Source organism: Phasianus colchicus, chromosome 4, assembly GCF_987193195.1.
Source record: "Phasianus colchicus chromosome 4, bPhaCol1.hap1.1, whole genome shotgun sequence".
NCBI classification, from domain to species: Eukaryota; Metazoa; Chordata; class Aves; order Galliformes; family Phasianidae; genus Phasianus; species Phasianus colchicus.
Window position 1 is genome coordinate 27,884,618 of NC_143439.1, and position 24,002 is coordinate 27,908,619.

Below are 24,002 nucleotides of genomic sequence, written 5' to 3' on the forward strand. Positions count from 1 at the left end.
GCCTAGGAAATCTCCAGGAAACCTTCACTGCTGTTCATCTATGCTGGAGAAAACCAGCCTGCATCCTGACCTGTCCTGTCAGACACAGCTCACTGTCTTGTTTTGTTAAGTTTTATTCCATTTGCTATTACAATGACAGAGTTTCTGATCTCTGAAATAAGCAATGAGCAAACCCCAGGACTTCTGCAGGCTACTTTTAAGAAGCTCAGGATAACAAGCTAGAAAAGTTTTTTTTTTATCAATGGATTTCTATTCCTTGTAAAGTACCCTGGCCTTTCACAAGCAATATCTAGGGAAGGAAAGATTTCAGATGTTAAAGAAATCGTCAAAGGTCTTTAACAGCCCACTGCCATCTTCCTCTCACAATTGCCAAATTGTTCCCCATTCTCAGAAGATTCTCCTTTCCCTATTTTCATGTGACTGATATTACTCCACATTCCATAAACTGATTTACAGTAAACCAAGTGTGAGCAATGCCATTTCCTGTGTCAGAAATCAAAACGAATGTAGGAATGCAGGTTGTGGTCAGAGATCAAGGTGTGGCGTAAACGTGCAGATCTGAGTCTCCAGCACACTGGTGAAGGCTGCAGAGCCAGTGCTGTTACCAGCAGGTAATAACCAGCCCCAGATGGGCAGAGTTTCTAGGAAAATTGCCAAAAGCTAATATAAATCATTTTATTTAAAAAAAAAAAAAAAAAAAAGTCCAATATCAAAGTCACAAGCATCAAAACAAATCTGTTTAGAAAGGTTTAAAGAGAAACTACCAGTCGACCTTCAGCTTTTATGTCTGAATTTTAGCTTATCCTGTAATAACAATAATACACTAACAACACTTTATATTGACAACATGAGATTTTTCCACTCATTTTATGCCTTGTGTACTTCCCTTTTTGAACTAGGACAGTGTGAACAAACTTAGCCCTTCTTATTTGTGTTTTGGATACGTATCACCTCCTGGTGTACAAGCCTTCACACAAGGCACATACGCTGCATGGGCAAACACTCCTTTCACACTCTGCATTTAAATATAAATTTTATTATGCCTTTTTGGTCACAATTCCAAAGAACATCCTCTTGCTTGGTGCTGTAAAGCCTTCATGTGAATCACAAGCCACTCCTCTACCTTGAAACCCCACTGAGCCAGTAGCATCATTTTAAAGCTCAAAGAAGGGAAGTATGGTGCATGCTTGTTTTCTCCCTGCTGTGCTCTGAACATTGTAAGGCGCTGATGGTGGTGTGAGTTGCATACTTCCAAGAGAACCACCTGCACTGGTGGGAACTCACCTTATGCAGGTGAGAAAAGCTGCTGTGAAGCAATTTTCTCCCAAACGGGCTGTTTCCCCAGCAGGAGGGATGCGAGCCCTCAAGTATTGCTCTCAGGATGCTGAAGCCTTTCTGGTGACCTGGCCTCCAGCCTGCGACCACAATCTCCCTACCTGGCAAAAGCAAGTGGCACCGCATGGCAAGCCTTGTTACTCTGTGTGCTCAAATGCAAGCAATAGCCTTAGCGTTCCTGATCACGTAGAAACCGTAAGAGAAGGCTGGCAGGCCGAGCATGCTGCCAGGGGCAAGGGTCATCTCGTGCAGTGCAGGGAGTGTCTCATCATCCACCATCTGCAGTAGGCGGCCATTCAGCTGCACCTCTCTGTCAAGGCATGATGGAATACTGCAGGCATGCTCGCCAGCATCATCTTTGGCTCTGGGTGTGAGCAAGGGCACCCGGAGCAGCATAACAAACAGCCCCCAAATGTGCAAGGTTTCTGAGGCAGCCTACATGCTGCTCAGTCCTTGCTCCAAGAGGAAAAGGTGTGGGCTCACCTGGACAGGATGCTGTCCTTGCCATGGGGCAGCAGCAGGTACTGATCCACGCTCTTACTCCACAACTGCTTAGGCAGCTGCAAGCGCTGGGTCATGTTGGAGAGGTTCAAGGCAAACAGTGTCACATCCCCTTCCCGGTATTTGGGGCTGTGCGAGAGAGACAATGAGTTTGGTAGAAACAACAGACACCCACACATTTCCTCTTTGCCGCTGCCCGGGCGTGACTTCACAGCCGTAGTGTTGCCACCATGTGGGCAATTGCTGCTTACTGCTGGGGGTTGGTGCAGTGCAGGTAGACCCGCAGGCGCCGTGCATCCGCTTGCTTCACGCTGGCCTCCAATACCCGGGTGCCCACCAGTCTCTTGTATAGCAGTGACAGCCAGTAGTCCTGGGGGAATGGGATTCATCTCCACCTAGCACTCATTTTTTTGAGGCAACTCCACTTTTGGTCCCCATAGCATTTCACGTCTCCTGGATTTTGGCAATGCTGTGCCCCTTCTGCGGGGCACTGTGGAGCTGGCAGGGAACCCAAAGGGGACGCACTGCTCTCATGCAGGAAAACCCCAGGGATTTTGGCAGCCCAGTGACGTGGTATTTCCCAACAGGTCATGTACGCACCGGCAAGGGCTTGAAGCTGGCGTCCACCAGGTGATAGCTTCCAGCACCAAAGAAGACCTGCCTCATCACCACGTCAATGCCACGTTGAGCCGCCAGCCCCAGCTTGTCCAGCCACCTGCCAGGAACCGGCCACAAGTCACACTGGGGCTCAGCATGAGAGCAGCTCCCATGCTCCCGCCACCACTCACATGAAGCCGGCCACATATGTGTTGGATAGCTGGGGGGCCCCCCCACCATATGCTGAGCTGGTCTCACCCAGCCATACCCTCTTGCCGGGCACTGTTGCTTCCACGATCTATGTGGAGAGGGAAGGGAAAAAGGAGACAGGTCAAATTATGTCTGCTGAAGTTACTGCAACCACCTATGCCTGTTGCACTTATTACTTTCGCTAAAATTACAGATTTTTGCACTGTCAGCAGCAGCTGAGTTTGGAGGATGCTTATTAATGGTTGCACAGCAGAGCAGTCTCTGTGCAAAGCCACATGGGGAGGATTAAAGAAGAGTAGGCACCTCCAGGACATCGCGTACGGCTGTGGCAAAGGAATCCAGCACGTCAGGGCTCAGGAAATCTTCCCTCGTTGCACTTCGGCCATTCACATAGTAGCTGGAAATGAAAAAAAAACAACAACAGCTGCAATGAAGGAAAAATATCAACAACGGTACCTGCTCTCATGCAAGCTCAGTCAAACTATCCCTGCTGCTGGGAAGCTGGGAAGCTGCTGAGCATTTGTTCTAAGTGACAAAGCCACTGCCTGTCCTTGCAGCCATGCTGCATCCATCTGGTTTGTGTGAGCCACATCCCTTCCCAGTCACATATTGTTCTGTGGCTGAAGGACTTGATGCAAGCCCCAGGTGTGGGTGGAGAGGTTCTGCAGGTGGGCCAAGGATGCTGTTGTTCCCCACCAAAATACAGCATATGCCAAAAGGCTGCACAGCTCTCCGTGCGAGAGGGAGAGATACAATGCAGCTCTGCATGCCATTTCGAAAAGCCAAGCTGCTGTGCTCTCACTTCTTTGCACATCACTTCTCTTTTTATTGATAAAACATATTTAGCAATAAAAACGACCTTGCACGCACTGCGTTCCCTGCTGCTATGTCTATGCTGCAACTCCTGGTGCAGATTTTGGGTCTTCTTTGAATACTCTGCTGTTTAGAGCAAAGCACTATACAGAGGCACCTGGGACCTGCCTACAGAGGTGTTTCACCTCCTCCTTTCCAGTAGCACGTGTGAATTGACATTTCTTAAAAAAAATAACAGCAATAAGCGGAGCAGCAAGAGCAGCTTAGGATACTCACTGGTGCCAGGTGACAGAGTCAATCGCCTTCCCTCCGGATTTCAGGAAGCTGCAGTCAAACAAGAGTTATAACAGATACTGGTGACATGCTGCAGCACCCACCCTACGTCCCTGCCTGCCGTGGTCCCCAGATCACATCACTGCTACCCTCCCAGTGGTGTCAGATGGGTCCTGGGCACCCTGTCTACCTTCTGAGCAGGCGCTGGGTGTGCTTGCGGGGCTGCCCCACGTCGGGGCCGTACAGCTCAGCGTGTCGGTACAGGGGGTGCTGGCTCAGGAGCTGCCGCAGGTGGATGAAATCACGTCCCAGCTGGAAGCCATCAATGTAGATGCCCGACTTCTTCCTGAAGCTGTTGGGCTCTGGGGAAGAGGTGCCCATCAGCACCGCCCTGTGCACAGGGCTCATCCCCAGCCAAAGTGGGAGTGCTTACCATTGCCCAGCTCCCAGGAGATGTTGTAGCTGCGCTGTGCGCAGTAGCCTAGCAGCTGCTTGGCGTTGGAGCTGTCCCACTGCAGGCCGGCCCTGCGCAGCAGTGCGTTCAGTCCAAACACCAGGCGGAAGCCTGAGCAGCTGGCGAACGTGTGGAGGATGTCCAGTGTTTTCCCTGCATGGAACAGAAAACAGCTTCATCCTGATACCTCAGCATGGAGTTGGGCACTGTGGGCTGCAACCCGTTGGTTATAAACCCTACTGGGAAAATCCATCAAAAACTTACTTGTAATGGTGGTGTTTTTGTGCTTTTTCCAGGAATGTTCAGCGAGGAGCAGTTTCTCCTGGAGGGGCCACTGGGTGAGCAGCAGCTGTGGAACCACATCAAAGCTGGGCCATGCTCCACACACATCTGTAGGGCAGAAGAAGGATGGGAGAAACCAAGCTGCCATCACCGTATCAGGCAACACACGAAGGCTCATACTCATCACAAAGAAATGGGAGAGGTGTGTTGTGGGGCTGAGCACTAGACATCCATTTCTGTGCAGCACGTGATCAAATCCCTCTTACCACCCTCAGCCTGAAGTTCTGACAGATCTTTCTCTTCCCACGTTGAATCTTGTTTGGGATTGAAGATCAGGAAATCTGTACTGGTGCCGCCAAACCTCAGGAAGCCTGGGGAGAGCCCACTGGCCAGAGTGTGCAGCTTGGGGTGTCTGTGGAAGGTAAATTAAATGTCAGGGTCATCTCCCACATGGAAGCAAAGCATCAGCAGCATTCAGAGAGACACCTTGCAGCAGAGGATCTGAGCCACTCATCCCATCAAAGTGTGGGCTTCAAGCTGGCTTTGCACCATTTCTCCCTTTTTCCATGGATAACCACCAAATGGATAGATTTTGTACCAAAACCAGAGCATGTGTGGAATGAGTGTTCAAAGTAAAGCAGAAGTTGTGCAGGACATGCAATTCCAGTGCTATCTGGGATGGCAGCAGCCCTATCTCACTCTGCGGGGACACCCAGCAGATACGAGGCCACCAAGCACTTCCTGGTGTCACTGCGACAGCCAGAGTTGCCTGCCTTCAGATAAAGCTGGTGCTGCCTCACAGCTTCAGAGCAATGGGGCAGGGCTAGAATTTGGAATCGGGTGGGTGAAAAGGAAGGAAATTAAATGGCTTTGGGAAAACAAAACGAAACAAAGCAAAAACAACACATAAAGTTGAATCCAAAAGAGAAGAGAACAAAGAAATGGAGCTGAAGGAACAGTCCAGGAGCCCATCGCCTGGAAGCCCTGAGCTGGGATTTGCTCACAGTCAGAAAAGGCTTTGATTTTAGCAGGTACTTGTTCGTCTCCACGCGCATCAGAACCTCTCTGGCATTCAGTGGGGCTCACAGCACCCAGAGCCCCACTAAGCATCCACAAAGCCGCACCAAGGCTCAGCCTGCTTCTATCCCAGCCAGAAGCATCATTCCCTGCCAGCATCACACACCAGCACCTGGCATCTTCTCACCCGTTCCCCTAGGAGTGGAGCAGCTGCAGAGCTCACCTGAGCAGGGCAACAAAGCGCGGGTCACGGGCCAAGCTGGCGTCCAGTGTAAGAGAGAGGAAGGCTGGGCTTACCGCCCCGATGGGTTCCCGCAGCTCCAGCTGCAGCTCTGCCGTCTGCCTCGGCGGCACAGCCAGCAGCAGCAGCACCAGCAGCAGCAGCACCAGCATCCTTCCTCCTCCTTCTCACCTTCCTCCTCCTCCGGGCCGCTCCGCTGCCCCAGCACCACCCCTGGAGGGCGGGCAGCCCCAGCACCGCCCCGCAGCCGCCCGCTCCCAGTTTTCCCGATATGAAGTCACCCTCCGCCAGAACGAGATCAACCAGATCGCATCAGCGCTGCTGTTCCTAAACACACCCACGGCTCTGCCGGAGCGGAAGCATCAGCGACACTCCTCTTGGCATCACGATCACCAGGATGCTTCCAATTTTGGGGTATGGCACACATCTACCCTTTGCGGGGTGAGTTGCAGTCACTCCTACATCCATCCCATGGATGTTGCAGCAGCCACTCAGCCCTGCGACTGGAACGTGGATCCAATGATCCACGTTAGGTTTGGGATGCAATCCACGGAGAGCAGATGGTGGCAACAATGGGTCCGGTGCTTGCAGTCCCTTGCAGCTGCAAAGTAACACTACAGGTATTACATGACAATTAGCATCACTTATTAGGGCGTTTTCCACGTGGCATTAAGCACATTTTAAAATCCTGCACACAAAGGAAGATGAATACAGAAGTATTCAAAGTACTCATCAAAGTACAAGCAAAGTGCTTTACTGGGAACTACAGAGCGAGGGTGTGAGGGCCAGGATGTGCCTAAAAACCCTTTCTTAGTGCTAATGCTCCACACTGGCCCTGTCCCACTGCCACCACCCCTGCTGCACCAGAGTCAGTGGTGCCAGTGGAGGCACACAGCAGGAGTTTGTAGCAGTAACAGTGCTTTCTGGGAATTTCTGCAGCCCAACCACGGAAGTGCTGAGCTATCACCAACAGCAGCACCCCAGCTCTTCCTGAGCAAGAACCAGCTGACTTTTATGTGTGCAAAGGGAATGCAGAAGGGAAGAATAAACAGTGCAAAAGGCAAACGTCTCTTGTGGCATCACAGCATTTATGCAGATCAACAGAATTAGCGGTGTCAGATTAGTCTTTCTGTGTAAGAAACCTCACTGAAACAAAACTCAGTTGCAGAAGTAGACTATGTACTGAAAATTAGGACTCTTTAATAATTAAAACCACAGGCTGTGCTTCTCAAAGGCCTCCCGCATCATCCTCATGTCTCCTCACACTGTGTACCACAAATCTTTGTTTTCCAAAGCCAGGTAATTTATCTACAAACCAAAACAAAACCTCCACGTGCTTTGTATTCATTGGAACCTGCACCCCATGCCAGGCCCGTGGAAGCGATGAATGAAGCTTTCAGTCACAGGACGAAACGAGAACTGCCTATACAGGGCCAGCTCACACTGCAGCACCTTTCCAGAACAGAGACCACAGCAGTGAACCTGGCTGTAAGCCTCCCACCAGCCCCTTCTGGACACAGCTTTCTACAAGCCACACGCAGAAGCACACGTGTGGTGAGAGAGGGTTGCAAGGATTGCTCTTGGCCAGCAGGTTAGCTACCTTCTGTAAGGATTTATTGTATTATTTGTAAAGGATTAATTCAGAGGGTTAATTAATTCAGGGGATTAATGTAGTTTTCAAAATCCCTCAGTATGAGGTTACAAGTAAAACCATTTCAAGTGGGAGTAATAGCTGAGCAAACCAATAAGCCTTTAAAGCAGCTGGTTAGGTGTTGGAAAGAACTTACAGTTTAAGTTCTTGGCCTGGTTTAATATTCCAAGTATTCGGTTCCATTTATTAAAATTCCAAAGCCACTAGAAAAGGAGGTGAATTAACCTTTTTAGGCATTTTGCCATCAAAAGAAGGCTAACAGATTATTTACTTGTTACTCAAGGTTTCTCTAATGAAACAAGCAAATCAGCAGTAAAATACTACTCATCATTTATTCACCACCACCTTTTGAAGCAGTGTTCTATAATGCAGACCCAACTGTGATTTGATCACTCTTCATGTGAAGTGCTTTTACGTTATGTTTTACATAGCAGTTTGAAAAAGGAGCTCAACTTAAATGATTGAACATTTAAGACATTTTTAAAGCTGCTTTTATGAAACATACCTTCTTGCTAGAACTGCTCTTTTATGTGGCTTTCAATGTTCTTACTACTACAATTATCATTTACCTTTGTAGTCTCAGAAATTGACATGCCTTCTGATATTGCCTTGATATTCAAAAACCTTTAAATAAAATTTAAACCCTATCTGAAAGTCTTTTACAGAATCATCCTTAACAGTTCTCTCCTCAGGCATTAACAGAAACAGAATAGCCATTTGGTGTTCTAATTTGTTAAAAATAATACTTAGATGAGACAGTATCTACATTCCTGATGTGACTCTGGTATTTCTTCATTAGAGCTAAAACTCTACTTCTCATTCCATTAGCTTTCCCCAGAGGACAGGAACACCTATCAGCAGAAGTTTTAAAGTAGTTTGCTCACACATGGGTGTCCTAAAGGATGCTTATGATGCTACCGCATGACTTTTTACTGTGCTTTTTAAGCCAGCTATGAGCCATAGTTCTATGTAAATAAGTACATACCACCACTTAAGTCCAGCCCCCAAAGCATTCCTAGAGCTATGTATAAATATGGGAATTATTTAACAGCACATGTTTTGATTCTGGTCTGCAGAAGAGATTCATTATCAGAATTTTCTAATAAAGAAAAGTTTCCAAGAAATACTTTTAATTCAAAATTCACACAAATAAAATGTATACAAAAGATAATAAATATTTATTATATTTACAGCATGTGTACATAGGACAAAGTTAAAACCTAAGACACGCCGAAATACTTCAATTCATTATTATTTTTTTCATACTGAGCTGGTCACTAGGTTTATGGGATATCTGTAGGCACCTTTAGGAGTTCCTCTACTTCTTCTTGTAAAGCTTCAGCTTTTTCAGTCAGCAGCATCTGTAATAGCAATCAAATAATTAGGAAATTAAGACAATCATTTGCTATACTGTTAGGATTAAACATCAATGTTCCTTTCCAGGTTTCTATCTGGTCTTGAAAAATTAAATAAAACAATGCTGTTGCTCACAGGACTACAGCACACCAAGTCTAATATCTTCTTATGTATTATGCCAAGACCTTGTACTGTTCACTGTTCCAGATCAGCTACCAGAACATTTCTGGTCTTTGCTTCTCCAATGAAGAGAACTCTGGATTAATACCGGTCACTGCTGCCATTGCAAATATTCACAAATGCCTTTATTTCTAAACTGAATCTTCCACTTTCTTTTAATGTTATTCAAATATTCACTTTTGAAACTTTGAATTCCTCAAGTAGTTTCTTTTAACATACTTGCTTACCTTTGCAGATGAAACCATTTGTTTGGCTTGACGTCGTGACAAATGCTCGATCGTCTTCACCAGAGTTTCTGGGTTTGCATTAGCTAAGTGTGCTAAAGTTTTGTACCCTGCATTATAAAGCTGTTTAGCTCGTGCCTGTAAGCCAAAAATTGTGTTTTTAAGAGGCAATATTCTTTTTAAGAGGCAATTGTGTTTTAAGAGGCAATAAGAATTCTCAGTCCTAATCTCTGCGCCCACCTCAAACATTTATATATATTTTTTAATAGTGATCCAGGTTCCCTTTGATTCACCTTGCCAAGAACAGCAAGCCTAATAAGGACTGGCACTAGCAATTCAGAAGTACTGACTTAAACCTGAAAAACCTTACACAGTTCTAAGTAAACTATGGCATCATTACTTCCTCTGCACCTGCACAGTACTGTGTCTGCCAGCCTCATTTTTCTTTTGTCATGTTTTCTGCATTTGCTGTCACTGACACAAATCACTGCCTTATTTTCTTCAGAAGATCTAAATGAAATGAGAGCTTGTTGTGCCTGAAAAGTGTTGCCCCTATTTTCCTGCAACTTTGAATACCACCTCATGAACTTCCATAGAACTCCAGATAAGACTGCACTTTGCTGCTCAAAGCTTATTATTTTTTTGCTTTAGTCAATTCCATCTTTTCCTCTAGTTTTATACCAAGTCATGGCTGTTAGCTCACAAGGACGGGAGAGATTCTCTGGAATTTGACAGCTAAAATCAGCATGGGAGTATATATGATGCTTTTCTTTACTAGCTTGGTCCTGTTGTGGTATAAGGATGCAATGCAGCCAAACAGTATTTACTATACACAGTCTTTTTGGAGACATTTCTTTTACAAAACTTACAGTGATTGAACTTGTATATAAAGTTTAAGTCAAAATGCATTTCTAGGCTAGTTGTAAGAGCATTTAATAATGCCAAGGCTCTAATTGCCTGAGTAATAATTCCTACCAGATGGATAAGTGGTACACTGCTGTATGGGAACTGTTAAATCACGGCCTGAACCTCTGATTGATCACCTGAGTCAAGCACTGAGTCAGCCCTGGGAGCACAGGTGAAGGCAATTCAGCTGTGAGACTGGAAGGGGTGGAACCTGGCTGCATCTCTCCTAGACCCCATTTAAGGGCTGACTGCCCCTGAGGAAGGCTCTCTCTCTGGAGATTGCTCTTCGTGGAGTTTCTTGTGAGCCTACAACATCTGTGAGTACTTTTTATTTATCTCTGATTATCTTTCCCAATGTGATAATCTTAACAGCCTAACTTCTCTATATAACATCTGTGTACTTAATGATTGTACAACTGCCATCACATATTTGGTTAATCACATTTTTCTTCTCCTATTGTTAAGACACCAAGAAATAGAAAACTTTATCTGATGGCGTATATATATTCTTAAGCATCCAATAGAAAAGCTTACAAACAATGCATGAGTATTTAGTGATGTGAAGTGTCATATAATTCACAAAAAATATCCATTAAGTATCAACAAACCCTTTCTGTACTGTTTTGCAGCTGTATGCACAGCATGACTGATAGCTCAGAACCTGCCCTTGCTAATAACTGATGGGGAAACTATAGTTTGCTCTTTGGCAACTCAAAATTCTAAGGACATTTTCTCATTCACTATGGTAACCCAAATATTGATTCTATCAGTTTCCTACACACAAAGGTACGTGCATCATGCCTGTTCAAGATGTCAGTATCTGCTAGAAGTACCAGCTGTCAGTATAGTTTTAATTATGTCTTAAAAGCACCTTGATGAGAGCAATGCACTTCAAAAGCAATCTGTACAATGCAACTTCAGCAGAATCATGCTGTTCAGACTCTTCTTGCTCTTACAGACTTCAAGCCATAGAATGAAGACTTTTCTTCTCCCTTTGTACCGAATTCAGGCCATTTCATACAAAATGCATCAAGCTGTAAGTTTCTGTAGTTTTAACTTTTCAGTGTAAAAACTCACTGCCACCAATCTGCTAACAAGGTGATTTCTACAGTATGCTGGAATAGAAAAGACGTCCTTTTCAAAGGAGGTTCAGTAATGACTCACAATCCTGCACTCAGTTCCTGCAGTATCTTCCTACTTGAATAGAAGCCCTTGGATCAGAAACTAGTCACACTTCTCATCTGAAATACATGCACCAGCATTAGTGATACTAGAAGCTTATGTTCTCTATGTAACTTCCTGTAGTTCTGTGATAATCTTCTAACTTTAACCTCAGAATAAACTTGACCTGGGCTATGTTTTACAGTTGAGCACAAAGCTCTAAATTAGTTCACAAATAGAGCGTTTTCACTGTTGCTGCAGCAGCAACTGGAAGGAGAATATGATTGGCTCCAGCTCGCATTCCCCCAGCAGTCCCTGACATACCAGACTGTTGTGAGGTATTTCTATGATGCCAGATTTGTAATAAAAACTAGCCTGGTCTTCCAGAGATACTTCAGTGATAATAACATTTAGCACAAACATTTGCCTTTGTCCAAGATAGGTTTACTTACCTCTAGAACCCCTGCTACCTCCATCAGTGGAATGAGCTCTGTCTTAACACAGTATGTCAAGCGCTTAGTAAGTTCTGTCAGCAGGGCTTTATAAACCCAAAATTCCTCCAGTTCCTGCAGAGACAAGGACAATTAGAAGTCAAAGTAAAAGGCAGTAAGAAAGACAATAGGAAAACTCTTCTTGTTTGTTATTCTTCCAGCTTGTTGCAGAATTGCATCTGGGATGGTTGTGAAGGATGAAAAATCATTTTTTCCTTGGAAAAAGAAACAACCAAGGTAGCTCTTTTCTCACGGTGACATTCTACAACCAGAAGGCCTCATCTCACAAAGGCAAGCTCATAATCAACTGCACTTAATGACACTAATCACTGACCTCTAGAGTAGGTATTCTTGCATTTTCTGTCCATCAAGCTTACTGTTCATACAAGAAATAAGCAACATTGTACTGGCATGCTTTTCTTGACAATGTATAGTTATGCATAGGAGACATGAAATGTAATGTATGCATTAAGTTAAATGTAATAGAAGAAAATTTCAAGTTTTGCAAAGCCAATCAAGAGAAGATGCTAGGAGATATTTAGCACGCTACCTCACAGAAATGTAGAACACAAGAAGCAAATGAGGCAGCAGATGTAAGGAGATTCTGCACGTAGCCTCGGGACATGTTGAATTTCTCTGAGACGCTCCATATGTTGGTCTCTTTCAGTAGGGCATACAGGACAAATGACAGGTAGAGCTTGTTCACAACAGCACTGTCCACATTCTAAGAATAAAACAAGTTAGAACTTGGTACACCCTATGAAATTCACAATTTTCTGCTCATTCTTCAAGTATTGAGTCTTTACATCCCTATTCATTCAGTCTCTAAAACATGTATATGTTAGACCCAAATACATTAAACATTATGAAAACCAAGATGAGGTGAAAAGAAAGTTAACGAGTAAAAGAACAGTAATAATTACTTTCAGGGAAGTTATCTAGCATTTCTAAACAGTTGAATTACAAGACTACACTGTTGTCTTACATATAAGAAATCTCCAGCCTACCTTTCTGATGGCTTGACCAGATGCCTTTTTTGCAATAAAGCTCTCAGGTACCCCTACCATATCTGCTACTTTTTGCTCTGCTGAACTCAGCTGGTTGAACTAAAAGAAGATTGCAGTCAAAATCATTTCTTCATAACTAATTAGACATTAAATGTTACAAATCAGAATAGATCTAGACAATGTATGTACAGTATATTTAGATCTAATAAGTAATTAACATCAAATTTGTTTAATACGCACACTGCCTGCAGGCAAACAACTGATTTTGCTTTCCCTTCTCCTCCACAAATAAGAAACTAACATACTTTTTCACCTTTAACTTAACTGGTTTAAAGCCATGTATACAGATGTGTTCAGCTGTTAAACTTCTGGTGTATGTGTACAAAGGTTGTGTACTTATTTTTTGAAACGCATACACAGCTTAATAATTAAGGTGCACACAGCATCCCATTTTGTAAAAAACTTCAAGATGTATCAGTTAAAAACCCCAGAGAACTACCAGTAGCTCTTCTATATGCTCTAGTATTTTCTTCTAAGTCTTGCCATTTACTTAAACGCATCTGGAATTTAAGTTCTTCCCTGTCAGATGGTGATCAACGCTAGTATGGAGTTATATAAAAAGGGATCAGTTTCACCAAATATTTCAAAAATAAGTAGCTCCATGACCAACAAACAATTTTTTTTCCTGTACTCCATGCTTAAGAGTTGTTTTGTAAACTCTAGGGTAATTTTATACAAAATTCAGATGATTAGTTCTTATGAAACATGTTACTGAAATCTGAAGTCAGCTACTGAAAGTAAAACTGTGCTTTTAAATATCTGTCTCTAATATTTGAATACTGGGCTGACTTCTCTGCAGTCAGATCTGTATCTTCTTTACCTGTCAAACTGTTGAGTACCGCACATTAATAAACTCAGTTATACAGACTTTAGTGCCACCATGCTGCTGTTCCTCACTAAGAAGACAAAACATCAATGCACAAGACAAATTAGGTTCTTGAGGTAAAGAAAAGCATTTCTGCCCTGATTGAAAACATTAACATCTTTACCTTTTCATCAAAGCATTACTGTACTAATTACGTTCTGTATGTATAAACACACTCAAAATCCACTATGCAGCATTAGTATATGCCCCATCAATTTGCATTGTTTGAAATGCAAATCTCACCTGCCTCAAGTATATCATCCAATCTGGGCTGCAGTTGGAAACCACGTCATATGGAGTAGCTAAATAGAGAAGATGAAGACTGCTCTCAAGAACCAGCCCTTCCAAGCCTTTCCTCAGTTCGTTGTAAAGAAGATTACAGTACGACACGTCTATAGAGCCTAAAATAAGCAGACAATGCACAGCAATTTTAGGCATACAGAGTTTAGTGCGATAGATTCTCATATGAAGTCATCATTTTGGTTTTTCCAGAAAAGTTTGTTGGCAGTGCAATCTTAATCTAAGATAAAAGTGTAGCCCAAATAATCATTGTAATCTATCATTATTGGTAAAAAGGAACTGCAAAAAGTCTGTGATTGCTGGTTTCCACATACATTTTGTGTGCTTTTGGAACAATTGAATTATCTTCTTTTGAAGAAACTCTTGTAAGTTTTACAGATTGAAGCTATCTCTCAGTTTCATACAAGTGCTTTCCTTGTCCTACATGTTTATGCTATGAGATGAAAAAAATCATACTTTCTGGTTGTATAGTATTGATCATGGCCTGAACCTCTGATTGACCACCTGAGGCAAGCAATGAGTCTTCCACGGAGCACAGGTGAAGGTAATTCACTTGTGCTAACAGGAGGGGATGGAGCCTGGCTCCACCTCTTTTAGACCCCACTTAAGGACTGACTGCTGCTGGGGAAGGATCTCTCTCTGGTGAGCCTACAACACTGGTGAGTATTTTCATTTATTTTGATTATCTTTCCACTGTGATAATCTTACTAAGCCTAACATCTGTAACTTATTGATCCTACATCTTATCAAGCCTAACCTCTGTGTACTTATTGACTGTACACTAGTATACTTTTTACATTAGATTTGGACCACGTGTAATTTTACTTCCTTTCCCCATTAGTCTTCTAGTAGGCTAAAAAACAACGTTACTCACAATGCCTACTTGTAAAAATGACATTGTGAGTAATTTTCATTACAAACACTGAATCAAATTAAGTCATTAATTTTAATATAGTTCTGGTTTGAGTCTTCTTGTGATTCATGTTGTTAAAATTCATAGCCGTAACATTCAGTCACATAATGCTTACTCATTCTTAATTTCAGTCCAACACATTATTTAGTAACTAAATTAGCACTGGGCAAGCTTTTTTTTAATTGCCTTTTCAAAGAGAAGAGAGAAAACTACATTAAATGGAGGTAAGGCTGACATGAAAGGGTTTGTTGAAGAACAAGATTAATCCTACCTTTATATGTAGCTTTACCCAACAGTGTGATTGTTAGTGTACTTCTGGAATTTTGATCTTTTTCCATTATCTTTCCTTTTAAGAGTCCCTTTTCTATTAGATTTTCTAGTTCATCTCTAACAATCTCTGAGAGGTTCTTTTCTTTCAACAGCAGCTGCTGCTGGACACCCAGCAATGTATGGCACATAAAACTGTAGACTTCCTCTTGGGTAACTGCAATCTGTGTAAGATTTGGAAGCGATTAGATGTTTAAATGTGTCATCACACAAAAAAGAGCATGGTATTCAAAACAATTACTCAGACTATCATTTAAGTTGTTTATAGAGAGCTAAGTGATGAATAGAATAGACAGCTGATCATTGATCTGATGGGACAGCATGTCCATTTGTTTATTATCCTGGCTGTTCTATTATGTTCATTTGTTTAGACTGTTGCTAGTTTTTATTTTCAGAATCTAGCATCAGAAATTGAAGTATTAAGACACTGGAGAAGGCAGACATAACTTTGGCCTTGTCCACACTGGAAAACCATCATGTTGTGTCACTGCTTTTTAAGTGAGGAAAACATTATTCACAATTTTGCACTTCTTATTTGAAGGCAAACTGTGCTGAACCTAGCTAAGTTCAGCTGTTGAAAATATCTGGTTTTCCTACAGAATACAATATCTATTGCATCTCCCAAACACTTTAACTGTTCATAATACTTAAGTAATACCTTCAATCCAACCAATGATAGCAACAGGTACTGCATTCCCTTGGTGAACTCTGGCAGAAGATTGCTGTAACAATTCTCCAAAGGACTGGTTATTAAATCTCGAACCTAAAAGATCCCAAGAAATATATTGGTACAAAAAAAAATTATGGAGTAGTTTTAAACTGTTCTGAAGTACTGATACTTGTGATTCTGCTTAGAAACAAAGTATCTGTAAACATCTAGCATTTATAGCTAATGCGTGAAAACAATCCATGTATGACTAAAGCAATTAACTGGTATTTCATAAGTCAGTTACTTCAAACAAATTCTACAGAAATTAGGCTAAGGAGCTCATCTACTCCTCTTTATCTCACCAACTTAATCCAATGACTTAAATCACCAACAGCTTCAAGAAAGTTACCAAATGTTTGTCTTTTTCCTGCACTATGAGAATACTTTCACCAGCACTGTCAATACCAGCTCGACCAGCTCTTCCAATCATTTGTTTATATTGATTCTTCTTCAGGAACTCACTAGCAACATAAGGGGCTCTTAAAATCACCCTGTAAAAAGAAATCATTGGTAAGTTGTGCTTAATATTAAAATTACTATAGTTGCAATATCTTAAAAATGCATTCTCTAGATATGCTTCATGCTTTGCAATTAAGATAAGCAAAATTAATTGTACTTGTTTCAAAGAAAAAGTGTTCAACAAAACATCTAACACCTTCAAGTCTGAATCACAATCCATTTTAGTTACTTGCTGCAGAGCCTTTGTATCTTAATCAAGCACAAATAACATTGACCTTAAGTCAGCAATGCTAAAAACAGACCACATTTCTCTGTTAGGAAAATAAAGTTCTCTCCCCTCAGATGTGTTACTCAAACACACACACAAAACTGGATTCTTAACAAACAGTCTTTGGTCTTAAAGACCAGGGCAAGCCATCCCATCAATACCTGTGTAACGAGTGCTAGCATACTATTCTGGTAAAATATATTTAAACATCTTCTCCTTATAAAATAATTACTTTAGGACTTAAATATTAATTTGTAAAAGCATTTAAAAAGCATCATCACTTGCTCGTTATTACTGAACACTGAAGAAATTTCTCAATATAGTAGAAATTCCTTCATCCATTCAGGAAAGTGTTCCTCAACTATGCATTCTGAGAGACTTGTTACTGATAGATTTTTCCTAGATGATAACTTTGCAGTTTTAATTCTGTCCTAAGTTCAGTGTGTTAAATTACTTCCTCCTGAAATTTCCAAGTAACAGCTGAAAGATATTTAATAGAGCTCTGATATTTCCATTTAAGGTTTATTATTATTATTTACAATGTGAGAATGAAGCAACGTAATATTTTTGGTTAACTAACCTTCTGGCTGGCAGGTTGACTCCAGCAGCTAATGTAGCTGTGCAAGCAAGAAGGCACAGGATACCTCTAGAATATGCTTCTTCTATACTCTTTCTTTCATCATTTGTAAGGCCACTATGGTGATAGGCAACACCAAAAGGAATTGTTTGCCTCAGAACAGGACAGATGCTTCCATTTCCAATATCCTTTAGGTTCTTAATTAAGTCCTGTTTCTCTTTCTCCCTGTGAGCTCTGAATTCTCTTTGAGAACAGAAAACATTTCTTCAGATTTTGATCAATTAATAATCACTTTAAAAAAATTAAGGCAGACATCTACGTTTCCCTTCATTATCCATTCCTGTAACTAAATATGTGAGTTTGGATAAAGATTTGTTTCTGATAACTTCAGAATAGTAATACATAGGTAGAGACTGAAGTCACCCACAACTGATTTTTGTTGTTGTTTGGAAGCATGGGTATGGAAGACATCAAATATTGATTAGGTGCGTATCAGGCACATTAAAGACGAGAGAAGGTCAATATCAGCTTATAGCAAAGCTTATAGACATGAAAATTGATTCCAAGATTGGGAATTTGAATAATCGATGTAATTTCTTCCTACATCCCATTTGAACTTTGCTAGACTATAATTATATCAAATTAGACTTTTATCCAGTAAAACAAACCTCAACTTCTTTCGTATGTGAAACCTAGTTTAGTGTTTATATCCTCTAAGTAGAGAATGCTTGATACTTCCATATTTAACTAATGACATACATGACCAAATACAGAGTTATAGAGAGAATGTCTTTAAGTAGCTTGTGGAGATAAGTGCCAATAAGACAAGGCTAAATGTTTTTAGTATACTTTTCTCTTACTATGTTTTTTTAATTTTGTCCTCTATTTGTAAAATCTGCTAAAAAAACCCCCTTGTAAAACAATTTATTAATAAGCCTTGAGCAATTTTCTGTAATATATCCAGTTAATAGCTTCACGTAATTCTGTATATTCAAAACACCTCATCACCCAGAAAAAGCCACTTCCATACTAGTTAAGAGAAACCCCAAGTTCTAGCCATAATTCCATATGCAATAAAAAAAAATCAGGAGATAAAACATACTTGTTCAGATACTTGCAAACCATGGTAGCCACATTTTCACAGTTCTTTTTAGTGGGACAAAAGATTAGGCAGGAATATTTTGGAATAACTTCAGTAACCAGTGCAACGATGTGGTCAGGATCTGCTTTCTCCAGACTACTAGAATACTATCAACAGATTGACAAACATCATTTTTTAAATGTAGAATTTAATTCTTAAACTCAGCAAGTACTCAGTACCTGTTCTCTGCCTTCCCTAGGGCATTCTCCTTTTGTTTTAAGGTGACTTAAAAGACAAGAATTTGTAGGATGAACTCCCAACCAAACACTTCACAGTTTACTAAAAGATTCATATATCCATATAAAAATCAACACTTTTTTTCCTCCTCCTTAATATCTTTATCTGTATCACAGTAGCAATGCTGCTTGTGCTAGTGGCAGTATACCATCACTCACCACTCTTAACATTGAAGTGAATCCAAAGAAGTCAGTAATAAGCTTATAACAGTGAACACATGTTCTGTTATTTAAGAGTGATAGAGCTGAGAAAATCCACCCAAAGACTTGCGGCAGTTAGTTCTCTGGAATTTTCAAGCCCTTTACTACCCATATGGGAGAACATTGAAAAGAAAACAAACCAACCCCACCTTCTACTAAGAGCGGTAAAAATGTTAAAATACTGTTAAATATTTGATATTAAAAGGACCTTTTTCTCCTTAAGTTTGCTATTGTCTTTGTTATGTGCATTACAAGTCAACGATGTTATTTCTTCTGTGAAAGCACTGCAAAGACATCAACGAATAGTTTTTATATAATTATATAATGTTTTATAATCATAGTTCAAAGAAACTTAGATCTTACCTTGAAATTAAGGAGACGTGAAAAAGTAAAGCCATTTTCTGCTTTGCTGTCAACTTCGTAAATTGTATCTCTTATCTTTATGTATTCCTTTAACTCCACCTAGATTGATTTAAGCCAGAAACAACAGTCAAATTACCAAGAAGCCATTATTAATATGTAGCTGTTTTTTAGTAAGCATCATGCTTTCCTTAAATACATGCATGCATTTTTTTAAAAAAACAGATCTAATTATCTGCTCTGACAAAATAAATGTCTAATTAGCTAAGAATATGCTAATAAGAACAGTTAAGAATATCACAGTTCATAAACAGTTCTCATGATTGAAGACCACTAGCTCAGATATCACATGTATTACATAAACAATAATGATTTATTACTAGTTCATATATGTAAGTATATGTATGTACACAATACACTGTGTGGCAAATACTGAAAAAGTTTTTGTTAGTAGAAAAAATTGCAAGCCTTAGCATGCATATTGCTTTAATTTTTAAATTTTAATGTAAACACGTAGCCCATGTTAAAAGTCTGAACAGGGCTGCTATAATTTTAAAGCCAGAAACAATATTTACTGTTTTACAATATTTTGTGTACATACCGGTCTGAAATTTTTAGTATAGTACTCTGCTTGCAGGAACTTTTGCAGGTCTCCAACATTATTTAAAGTTGCACTCATTCCAACAATGTGTGTATCTTCTGTAAAACACAGGTTGAAATGAGTTTATTTCCACGGTCACCATTTTAAACACTTTGCTCAATATTTAACTCATAAGCCTGCTTATCCATTATTAGCATTTACTTTTAAGTGCCAAATCAGCAGGTGTCATGGGGATGTAGCTAAGAAATATTGCCTGAGATGTGAACATAAAAAAGGAAATCTTCTCTATAGAGATGTTTAATTGCAATGGCAAAAGGGCTCCTTATGAAGAAATGAAAGATGTTTGACAATGCTCAGAAAAATATCAAGAAAGCTTCAAGAACACTCAGCCCATCCTTATGGGGTAAAACAACTCGAGCAATCAACACATTTTCCAAAAGCAGCCAAGACAGTACAGATCTAGAAAGCAAAATCAAGGTGATCTCTCTACAGGTGATCATAGAACAATATTTTAGAGACTGACTTACTACTAGCATAAAGTATTTTTGCGAGAGTCATTTCCAGTGTTGCTCCACGACTTCCCTCACCAATCATATGCAACTGCAGACCAGAAGAGAAAGCAATCAAGATTACTAGTGGGTTACAAATGTTCCCACAAATACAACAGTATATTTCTAAGTAATTTTGAGGTGAGTGTCTGTGAAGGCTCCATCTAGAGATCTACTTGGTAAACTGACATGCTAAGCGTCTTCTCTAAGTATTGCCTTAATTAATATGTATTTAAGAACCACAGGACAAAAGATCCAAGCAGCTAAAATTTGCATTCCGTTTAATTAGATCACAAGTGTCATGGAAATAGGATCTCTTGCAAGTACAGAATTGGCATGGAAATGAAGCAACCTAAACTGACCCTGGTCAACTTATTCTTAAGAAACACGTGTTAGAGAACCTAAACAAATCTTTTCTTAGTAGGCAGGTGCTACCAGAAAAAGCCCAACTTATTTATTAAGCCTTTTCACATTTAGAGAAGTTGTGTTTAAATAAGGTGAGCCTGGAGCATTCCAAGAGTTGAACATCCAGTTTTACACATTACATATGTGATTCAATCCCATAGTTAACCTTTAGCAGTACAACTCAGTCACATTACTAAAAAGCAGAGTAACAGGTAATTCTCAGTGAAATGTGATTTCGTTTTCCCTCCAGTATACCAGCCTTCAGATGCCAGGATACCAAATTCAGGCACGCAACATGCATATGCAAAAACACATTCCACACAACTCAATATCACTTTTTAATTTTTGTTTCTTTGTAGAGCCAACCTGAGAAACAGTTAATTTACAATTAACCACTCACACAGTAGATATGTTAACGCAGTCTCTGGGACAAAGAATACTTAAGTCAATGAATAAAAATAACATTCATTGTAACAGGCACTGGTTACAGATCAGTTTCCTGATCCCAAAGTACCAATGCGATAACAAAGTTATACTATTTGTGACATGGTAAGCCCTGGAAACTAAACCAATGAAATAAACTAAAGCTATTTATGGAAAATCTTGTGACCTACCTCATCTACTACAACTAGACCAAGGTCACTGATTCTATCTGTTTCAATTAAAGAATTCACAAGAGCGTGTCCTTTTTCTATGGTAGCAATATAAAGTGACTTTTTTATTCTTCTCTTGATGGGTGGAAATCTTCCCTTACTTCCTGCATATTCTTCAACCAGGAAACCTAATTCTATCCCAAAGCTTGATAAACCCCAAACCTGTAAAAAAAAATGCAATGTCAGTTGGAAAACAAACTTGTGCTCATTCTAATTTCAGACCTGTCTCAATTACTCAACCATGCATGTAACCACCTTATCTAAATCAACTGCGTAATGAATACGTTCCCTAGTCAAAATGCAAAAGCATCCATAAACTTTATCAAACTGTTCTCTAACTTCATTTTGAGTTAGTCAGAGTAGCATATGTTTTTATTACAGTGGTACTTTGCCAGAAGGGTTGACAGCAAAAGACATTGATATAAGAACAAAAATACGGGTGATGCTGCAGAACACTATCGTTTCAAGAATTTCCTATAACTCAGCATATTGAAGTGATAACCACAATATTTTATTAGAATAAAATTGAGTCTTAGAGCAGCACCAAAAGGCAAAGCAACTCATTTCCCCAAATGTTTTCATGAAAAATACAGTTACCTAATGCTACTGCTAAAACCAGTCCTACAACAAGGCACATTGCAGAAGATGCGCAATACCAAGAACTTTACAGACCTTTTCTTGGACAATGGCAACATATGGCAGGATCATCAGAACATCCTTCTGCCTGCAGAGTAATTCTTGGAGAATTAAAATTTCAGCAACAAGTGTTTTTCCACCACTAGTTGGTAACGAGTAAATCAAATTCTTCCTCTGCTGCAGAGATTTTAATGTTAAGCAATCATGCTGCCATTCTGCAAAATTAAAAAAAAATTATTGCCAATCCTTTTAAGGGTATGTTCATCCCCCACAAGCCTCTTTGCCTATACTGTGTAAAACCCATCAATTCAGCGTTCAAGAGTTTTCTTCAGTTAAGTGCTACAAGTCTTACCGTTTTCTCAGATCTCACAGAAGAAAATACTCCTGTAAGCCACATCCTCCTCCTCCACACTGCTGAAAAACAATTCTCTTCTGATGTAGCTTAGCTACTATTACCTTAACTTTCTTATGTTTCCTCCTCTGGAGATCCAACACGACTTAGGCTTTTCCCTTCAATGCAACAAGTAGTAGTACATTATCCTACTTTTGCACTTGAAAATATTTTAATTTAAATGTTTAATTTCCATAATGGACAGTAATTCAACCATAAACAAGTAACTTTATACCATAATGGATAAAACAGAAAATACTTATACTACAATTGTTTGCTTTGAAGAACCCATAAGTTCTATTACCATAAAGTGTTTCAATGCCCCGAAATTGCCTGAGGAGATGTTTAACTTTACTGGGTAATCCATAAAATGGGCCTATATCAAAAGACGATGATTCAATAGTTTCCCTAGCAACAGAAATCTCTTCAGATAAAATAGCTTCTTTAAGCTGCTTGGTCTTTGAGACCTTTGGAGTCTGGGCTTTGGCATTTCCAGTCATAGCGTTTTTCAGATGATCTTTAAGACTCACGCTTTTACATGAATCAGACCTAGAGTCTTTGGAAGATTTTGTGCTTCTGTTCTTGTGTCCGGAATCAGGACACGGAGATGACAGACTCTGGATTTTGTCCAAGGAGGAATTCTTCCACTCATCCATCTTTTCTCTGCCTGCAGATCCTTGGGAATGAGAAGAAAGCTCACCCATTTTCTCCAAATACAGAAGTTGTGATGAAAGCAATTCATCAAAAACAGAATCGTTGAGGTCTTCATTGGTGTCTCCAGCATCATTTTCATTCATTTGGAAGCCATAACGTTCATCCACTTTATGCACACTACTATCTTCTGTAGCATACAAATTACCTTGCTTGCTTCGGTTCATTTCTGACTGAAGATTCCCATGTACAAACTCACCAGCTGCTTTCATGTCTATACCCTTTTCCTGGGGGTGCTGGTGCTCTGCATCAAGAACTTGAGCCAACAAAGAATCACTTTCATGGAAGATGTCATAGTCATCAAACATATCCTCTTCACTATCATTGTTACACTGTGAAAACAGAACAATAACAGAATTAACACTGCAAAGTAACAAGCTAGAAAAACCTTGGCAACCGAAGCATAAAGTGCAATTCATTTAACTGTTCTGCAATTTATCAAGCAATTAATCTGCCTTTTCACTTTGTCAGTGAAAAACAGTTCAATTTTAATGCAACATGTACTTGCAAATGAATGAAGTGCGGCACAGAGTCAACGAGAAGATTTTTCTGAGGTTCCTAAGCCCGAACACACCCCCTGCTCAGATGCTTCCCACCACCACCGCCTCACTCCGGCCCGCTTCCCACGTCCCAGCCACCACCTCCGTACCGGGGGCTCGGCGAGGGACCCCTCATCCCCAGCACTGGGTCTCTTGCGAGCCAGCGGCGAGCAGGCGGCCCCGGGCCGTGCAGGGGGGTGGCTCCTTTTGCGATCGGAGCTGATGCGGCTCCTCCTCCGCACGGCGAGAGCGGGCTCAGCCATGAGAAGGGAGCCGGGAGACGTCAAAGCCCCACCGGGGCTGCGCGCATGACGGCCGGCAACGCCACGAGGCACCCAGCCCCAACGTCGCTTCCGGCACAAGAACAAAACAAACTGTACCACGTGTCATACGCGCAGCCAAT

At 40.9% G+C, this 24,002-nt stretch overlaps 2 protein-coding genes across 4 annotated transcripts; both read right to left on the reverse strand.

The window, feature by feature from the left end:
- Nucleotides 1–1,018: 1,018 nt before the first annotated feature.
- HPSE (heparanase) lies at nucleotides 1,019–6,124 on the reverse strand. 2 transcript variants are annotated; one of them, XM_090139008.1, is made up of 12 exons: nucleotides 5,706–6,124; nucleotides 4,735–4,877; nucleotides 4,448–4,573; nucleotides 4,163–4,336; nucleotides 3,920–4,091; nucleotides 3,733–3,780; nucleotides 2,947–3,040; nucleotides 2,625–2,731; nucleotides 2,437–2,551; nucleotides 2,088–2,206; nucleotides 1,819–1,965; nucleotides 1,019–1,645 (listed from the first exon to the last, which is right to left on the reverse strand). In XM_090139008.1, exons 1-12 carry the CDS (start codon nucleotides 5,873–5,875, stop codon nucleotides 1,486–1,488), a joined length of 1,575 nt encoding a protein of 524 aa, XP_089995134.1. In that variant the 5' UTR covers nucleotides 5,876–6,124; the 3' UTR covers nucleotides 1,019–1,485. The 2 variants fall into 2 exon arrangements, with proteins under 2 accessions (XP_089995134.1, XP_031452561.1); XM_031596701.2 differs by having other exon boundaries at nucleotides 4,732–4,877; nucleotides 5,706–6,120.
- Nucleotides 6,125–8,533: 2,409 nt separating this feature from the next.
- HELQ (helicase, POLQ like) lies at nucleotides 8,534–24,002 on the reverse strand. Of its 2 annotated transcripts, XM_031596703.2 has the most exons (18): nucleotides 23,710–24,002; nucleotides 22,654–23,392; nucleotides 21,995–22,173; nucleotides 21,284–21,484; nucleotides 20,244–20,316; nucleotides 19,717–19,814; nucleotides 19,119–19,217; nucleotides 18,280–18,425; nucleotides 17,181–17,420; nucleotides 16,223–16,364; nucleotides 15,823–15,927; nucleotides 15,109–15,328; nucleotides 13,868–14,025; nucleotides 12,700–12,798; nucleotides 12,243–12,416; nucleotides 11,654–11,767; nucleotides 9,138–9,272; nucleotides 8,534–8,735 (listed from the first exon to the last, which is right to left on the reverse strand). In XM_031596703.2, the coding sequence occupies exons 1-18, from the start codon at nucleotides 23,860–23,862 to the stop codon at nucleotides 8,658–8,660; spliced, it is 3,153 nt and encodes a 1,050-aa protein (XP_031452563.1). In that variant the 5' UTR covers nucleotides 23,863–24,002; the 3' UTR covers nucleotides 8,534–8,657. The 2 variants fall into 2 exon arrangements, with proteins under 2 accessions (XP_031452563.1, XP_089995138.1); XM_090139012.1 differs by lacking the exon at nucleotides 17,181–17,420.